At 30.6% G+C, this 6,951-nt stretch overlaps 1 protein-coding gene across 2 annotated transcripts; it reads right to left on the bottom strand.

The window, feature by feature from the left end:
• Positions 1-3,276: 3,276 nt before the first annotated feature.
• Positions 3,277-6,935, bottom strand: LOC105119926 (CCR4-NOT transcription complex subunit 3-like). Of its 2 annotated transcripts, none has more exons than XM_011018119.1 (6): positions 6,549-6,935; positions 5,722-6,000; positions 5,497-5,631; positions 5,222-5,400; positions 4,366-4,472; positions 3,277-3,522 (listed from the first exon to the last, which is right to left on the bottom strand). In XM_011018119.1, exons 1-5 carry the CDS (start codon positions 6,567-6,569, stop codon positions 4,406-4,408), a joined length of 681 nt encoding a protein of 226 aa, XP_011016421.1. In that variant the 5' UTR covers positions 6,570-6,935; the 3' UTR covers positions 3,277-3,522; positions 4,366-4,405. The 2 variants fall into 2 exon arrangements, with proteins under 2 accessions (XP_011016421.1, XP_011016420.1); XM_011018118.1 differs by lacking the exon at positions 6,549-6,935 and adding an exon at positions 6,096-6,519.
• Between the last annotated feature and the right edge of the window lie 16 nt (positions 6,936-6,951).

Below are 6,951 nucleotides of genomic sequence, written 5' to 3'. Positions count from 1 at the left end.
ATAACTTATTAACGTGTTTATTCCAAGTCTCTAGTCTAGGCATTTTAATATATAAAATTTGAATTGAGGAGTTCAATCAGGAAATATATTTTGAAGTTGATCCAGCTATTCCACTGAAATCAAATTTTGAAAACCATGTGAAAAGCATAGATCGTACGTGTAGAAATTAAGATTTGGGTTTGGGAAAAGAAAAAAGGATAAAGAATTTGATTAAGTCTGGTTGAGGTTACGATAGTGATTATGTTTAAAGTATTTTTTATTTAAAAATATATAAAAATAATATTTTTTATTTTTTAAAAATTATTTTTAACATCAGCACATCAAAATGATCTTAAAACAAAAAAAATATAACTTTTAATATTTTTTTAAAAAAATTGAGGGAACGCGGTTTCAACTACGTTCCCAAACAGAGTCAAGTTTAAAGTTTATGAGTTTTTAATTTGAGTATTTAAATTTAAAATTTGTTAATTTTAACCCTATTAAATTTTGAAAATGAGCATGTAAGCCTCATTCACATGTAGTTTATATATGTTAAAGTTTTATGTATTTTTCTAAGGATAAATATTAAATTTATTTAAATTGAAATTATCAATAATTAATGTTAAAGAAATAATTTAAGATGGAAACAAATAAAGAGTTAGTTTAGATTAGATATATAAAAACACTATTTTTAAAATATTTATTTACCCTATACGAAGACAATATATTTAAAAACCTTCTAAACCTCTAAAAAAATAAATAAAAAAAGATTAAATTTTTTTTTGTATATATATTTTTTGTATAGTAATTGGTTTTATTTACACAACTTTTCCTGACTAAATAGCTGATGAAACCTAAAAATAATAATAAAAACAACTAAAGTTCCTTATCTCTTTTTACCATAATTCCATCAATAAGTCCCTTTTCTCCTTTTCACCCGAATTCTATTAAATAAACTTGTCAAAATTTAACAATCCACACAACCTAAATTCTACAATTTAAATTTATTATGAACATGGCATCATCTAAGAAGCCCTGTACAGGTTGAACATTCCACAAAAACTTTGTAACTCAAGGATCTTCTCTCCCGAGAATGACATATGAGGAGCTTTTTACAGGTTAAACATTCATGGAATAACCCTACACTGAAAAAAAAAGGACTAAAAAACACATATGCTAGTTTTTATAGTTTTAAATATTATTTTTTTAGTTTTGACACATGCTAACAATACACACATACAAGCCCTAAAGAATGAGAATAAAAATAACCCTACACTTAAAAAAATAAAAAACAAAAAAAAAACATACTTCATTGCCAAACATCGGCCGCCACTCAACTTCCAAACCACAACAATAAAAATAAGAATGTATTTAAAAGTATGGTAATAATTATTTTTTAAAATATTTTTTTATTTTAAAATATATTAAAATAATAATTTTTATTTTTAAAAAATTATTTTAATATCAGTACATTGAAATAATTTATAAAAATAAAAAAATTAATTTAAAAAAATAAAAAAATTAATTTTTTTTAAAAATACTTCCAAAACATAACGCAAAATGCACTCAATGCCAAATACGTCGTCGCAAAAACCAACGTCGGTTGCTCTCCCTCCAGCAGTCCCAACCTCTTTGACAATTGACCAGTAGAGAAAGAAAGGAAAGCTTCTGAAACTTCTCGAGGCTCTAGCTCGTACTTCAGACATCTTCTTTCATTGGAAGCAACATAAATAAAAATAAAGGTTCCTAAAAGTCTCAATTATTTAAAATAAATAGAAAAAATGGATCACTTCAATCTAAACTCCATTTATTTCTTAATTTATGTAACAAAAACTTATTTTTGTAATGAGAAGAATCGAGTTTTTAAGTAAATTATATGATCAGAAAAGCAATTTTTAATAATAAAAAACATTAATATAATGCCTCAATATTTTGTATTTAATTGAAGAAGAGCTAACAATTTTTAATAATAAAAAAACATTAATATAATGCCTCAATATTTTGTATTTGATTGAAGAAAGAAAAATCATACAAAAAATATGTTAAAAAATAATAAAAAATAAATTTCATTTCATTGAATATTATAAGGAAATTTTTTTTTCATATCAGGTATATAATAATTAAAAAATAAATTTTTAAAATTACTATTAAAACCTATAATATTGTTTAAAAACAATGAAAAAATAAATAATTATTTAAAAATCATTTTAATTAGAGGGTGCCTACAAACACCCCGAAAGGACGCAGGTGAGAGGTGAGACGTCTAGTTTTATGAGGTTGGGTTTCCACACCTAACCAAATAAAAATAAAAGAAAAGTTAAATGCTTGTGGGTTCGCAAAACCTAGCTCACCAGTCTTTTTTTTTTCTTTTCCATTTAATAGGATGGATGATTTTATTTAAAAAAAAAACAAATAGATTACATGTCATCTTATACAACATATTTTGATAAAGTTGCTAGCCATCAAAGATAGAAAAAAAAAAAAATTCAATGTTCAAGCACCAACATACCATTTTCAACCTTGAAGAAACATGAAGATAGAAAAAACATTGAAGAAACATACACCTTAAAAAAATTATTTTAAACCTTAAAACATTCTAAAATATATTTTTAAAAAATCACAATTAAAATGAAATAGATTTTTTTTTTCCAAAACTCAATCTACTATTTTTGACGACATGAATTATTAAAAATATATTAATAAAACTCATCTCCTCAAAATAACCCCATTAATAACGTTAATATATAAAAAAAGTCTTTCTTTTTAGAGATCAAAATGCAGCCATCTAACCATTTACTCTCTCCTCTCCATTTTTCCAACGACTCTCTCCTTTCCATTTTAAAAATTAAAACATAAAACAAATAAAGTTAAGAATTATAATTAAAACTCTTAAAAAAACGAAGACCGAAAATAAAAGAGTAAAAACTTCCAGGATAAAATCTCACTTTTCCATGCCCCGTATGAATAGTAAATTAAGGAAAAGAGATTTTTCTTCTTTTTGTGTTGAATTTGATCGTTTTAATTTTTTTTAATATAAAAAATTAATTCTAATGTTGCAATATATATATATACAATGCTGATATTTTTATACATCGCAGATATGTTATAGCAAACAAGACAATAAATTATCAGACTTGAAACAAAGTCACCATAGCATTGCGGAAAAAATAGACCACAATCAGATAATTTTTCAAAGGCTAAAAAAAAATAAGGCTAACTCAGCTACACAAAATATTCCATAGTGCACCCGAGTCTTGCGCCGTGGTGAAAAAAACAGTTAAAAAAAGAACAAAAAAGAAAGAAAGAATGGTGTTCCAGTATTTTTTATACACGAAAGGGTTAAAGAAATTGTTTGGATTAATATGCTTCAGAAGAAAAGTTCATGTCTGTCTTACACTTGCCAATTACAAATTCCAAAAAAATGAAAAAAAACATGGAATCTAACAACCAGTGTACCAAAGAAAATGAATTAAGACCCGAATTCGTGATTCTCACCGCCGCCAAATTCAATTGTAACGCTACGAATTCACAAGAAGCAATCATCTGCAAGGAGAGAGGCCAAAACATATATTCAAATTCAATGATGATAAATGCTCACAGTAGTAGCAGCTTGCAGGTATGCTTAGAAACTTATAAAGTGTCTAGGAGGAGCATGATTGCGGCTGTTTTTTAAAGTTTTTTAATATAAAAATGCTTCAAATCTTTATTTTTTATTTTTTAAAAATTATTTTTAACTTCATCACATCAAAACGATTTACAAACATTAAAAAAATTAATTTTAAGCAAAAAAATTTAAATTTTCCTGAAACTCCGGAGCATACACAGCCCCCAAACAGGGTATTTAAATATAAAAGCAGAAAACGGGTACCACCACTGCAGGATTTTAGACGAATAACATATTTCAACGAAAAAGTCATGCACGAATTGCAATACAGCATGCCTGAAGTTCTTTGATATTTACTAGGACGGAAATCAAAACAAGCAACTATGTAATGTTATCTCCGAGGTGACAGAACACATTTGCTATATTACAATATCCAGCTCTAATATGTTCATCAGTCAAACTTGCATTTGATCAGCATGGAAAAAAGCTACAGATCAGTGAATTCAGTCCCATGATGAGAAACGGCCAACCCAGGTAGCACGCTGAAGGATTCAGTCTCAAGTGGGTTTTATATGGATGGAAATCCATAGGAATTATAGCTGACAGGGAACAGTTATTCTAGAGGATTCAAGTCTTTCTGCATGCTCATGCACACACAGATATAAATAACACTCGTCCAATAGTCTTGAACAACTATTGAAAGACTAAATCACATTATATGCAACAGTGTAAATAACTAAAAGACTATGAAATCAACAAGAAAAGTTGGCACAAGCACATACCAAGGGTTAAACAAGCGATATTTCTAGTAATGCACATCTTCTAGACAATGAGTTCATCTTCAAGATAGTTATACTCAAAAGTGAACTCCGTCTTGATTCTTTGACACCTGAACATACAAAAACAGAGATCATAAGAACCACAAGCGCAGTCAAATTATATTGAAATGAACTCAATTTTTTTTGAAGATGAGCTGCAATGTATATATAGATATGAGGGATTGATTTGAAATAGATTGAAAATCAAACTGATAACAAATTCTTGGCTACATTGGCCTAATTTGAGTATTTAGACAAAAACATGCAATAAATTCACACATGCAACCATGTCTGTTCATGTGTGCAAGCTTCTGAATGTTGAAATCATTCTAATATGTAAAGGAAAATAATATAGAATAACTTTAACTGACATGCCAAGGTAGAAGCACATTTCCACAACGTTTCACCAATGTTACCCACCAGCCTAATGAAGTGAAAACCCCCTTTGAAAATCTAATATGATGGACCATTCATCCTCTTATATCATTAAACAATTTTATCTCATCCTTAAGTCTTATATGATGAAATAATTTGATCTCATCCTTATACACAAGCAAATATAATTTGACCACACATGCAATACAAGAGTAAAGATCACATACAAAGAAAAAATTATACAGAAAAATTTAACAAAAAGAACATTCAATGTAATGATTTTATAAGTCACTTGTCTGCAGTAAATCACTTGTACAATACCATCACTTGTAAAATCAGTTGAGAAGATTTTTACGTACAACTTTCTGTTTGTATAGAGTTTTCCATAACACAAAGTTCAGCAGCAATGCAAACCAGATGGAGAGTTAAATCAAAATCAGCATACCATCCTTGTTTGTCGTCTTTGCCAACATGGAAATCAAAATACACATATGTCCCCTGTTCATATTCATCAGTAGTAACTTTTGGCTCCTCATGCCGTTGAAACCAGGTGTTGTATTTTCTGTGGTATCTCCAAGATTGCTTCTTTAGCTCTTTCGCAGCCAGATACTGCTGATAGGTATTCTGCACATGATAATTGGCTTGAGAAGAAACTTGCAGTCATTGTATGACAGAAACAAAAACTGCATAGTAATGAAACAACATAGCATGCCACATCACCTGTTGATAGTAAAAAGCAAAGAACAAGGTATCAGTTCCATAACTATGCATGCTTAGACGTTCCCAGAATGCAGGGTTACTTGCCATTGGTAACTGAACTTGAGGATAGCTAGGAGGGGTGGCTGCCGGGTGCCTCTGTCCAGACAAACAAGAGAGATTACCATAAACAATATTTGCCCATAGTTTAAAAGGTGCTATAATAGGAAGATAATTGCACATCCATACTGGAATATAGCTCCTAGCTCGTTCTGAGTCTTTAGGTTGAGGAAGCTTGTGATATGCAGCCTCAAGCATCTGTAAATTGTATAACTGATTGTGCATTGCCCCAGAATTTACAGCAGATCCAGTGAGATTATCACCAATGGCACCAAGGTCCGAAACACTTCTCCGGCCAATAACACCTAGGCCACTAGATGGTTGACTGGATTGTAGGGGTTGCCCTGGAGAGAGATCAATATCTCTTGGCACTTGTAAAGGCTCTGTCAAGGAACCAGATGCCCCAGCCTGCAGCAAAGACATTATAAAGCAACTTCAGTCACCCTAAGTAGACTATCAAGGTGCACACACTACCAAATTGTCAACCACAATAAAGTGCTTACAAGGCAATTGGTGGCATAGAATTTCCAAACAAAAAATGCAATGGCTTCATAAAAAGAAACCTGGCCCAGCACATTGACTTTACTGAGTAGATCCATGGTTAACGTAGAATCTACATGTTAATTCATAAAATCTGTATATGGGATAACTCATCTCAACATATGAATCTCTTTACTGGCAAAAGATATGAAAAAAGTAAACCTTGGATGGGATAAACACAACTACCAAAATTTAAAGGTATGGATATGCTTCTTGTGTGTGCGCGTGCACATATGTGCATGAGAGAGAGAGAGAGCATCAGTTTGCAAGATAAAATGAACTCATGACAAATTATTTGCACGTTACAGTGAAATACACATTCAAAAATTAAAAGGTGTTCTAGTTATGAAATATGATAACAGCTAGCAAGTTGCAACCAAGTCTATTTGTAATTGGAGGGGTCACCCAATCATTACCTCACAGAGAATCCCTCCCATCCCCGTCCCCACTTTAAAACAAATTTGGGAGAGGACATGCTGAGGATACAATATCAAAAAATAGAGGGGCTCTCAAAATTCAACAGACAATCATTATTTCATTGTGCTGGTAACAGTTAAGCCACCGCGGTGATGGATATCAAATTCAAATAACAAAGCCCATAAGAATACTAATAAAAAATATCAGGAAAGGTCCTGTGGGTAGGTGGTGCTGTGAAAGCCCCAAACTTGAAACTATATCTGGGTAAGAAATTAATTTCAATTTTTACAGTCAGGGAAATTTAAAATCTAGCCCTAGTAGAGCAGGATGGGATGCATGTGGAATACTTAAAACAAAAAAATCTACACGGCAGGCAAGATTAGGAAATATTCTACATACAGA

This window comes from Populus euphratica, unplaced genomic scaffold (assembly GCF_000495115.2).
Source record: "Populus euphratica unplaced genomic scaffold, PopEup_1.0 scaffold4004.1, whole genome shotgun sequence".
NCBI classification, from domain to species: domain Eukaryota; kingdom Viridiplantae; phylum Streptophyta; class Magnoliopsida; order Malpighiales; family Salicaceae; genus Populus; species Populus euphratica.
Note: the sequence above shows the minus strand (reverse complement) of the source record. Positions and strands in the feature narration are given on the sequence as shown.

Bases quoted from the DNA above. Each gene is read 5' to 3' on its own strand.
- LOC105119926 (XM_011018118.1), bottom strand. From the start codon at position 6,191: ATGGATCTACTCAGTAAAGTCAATGTGCTGGGCCAGGTTTCTTTTTAT. The intron at 5,632-5,721 runs GTATGGATGTGC...TTGTCTGGACAG, and splicing joins GAGCTAGGAGCTATATTCCA to AGGCACCCGGCAGCCACCCC. The intron at 5,401-5,496 runs GTGATGTGGCAT...TATCATGTGCAG, and splicing joins TTGCTTTTTACTATCAACAG to AATACCTATCAGCAGTATCT.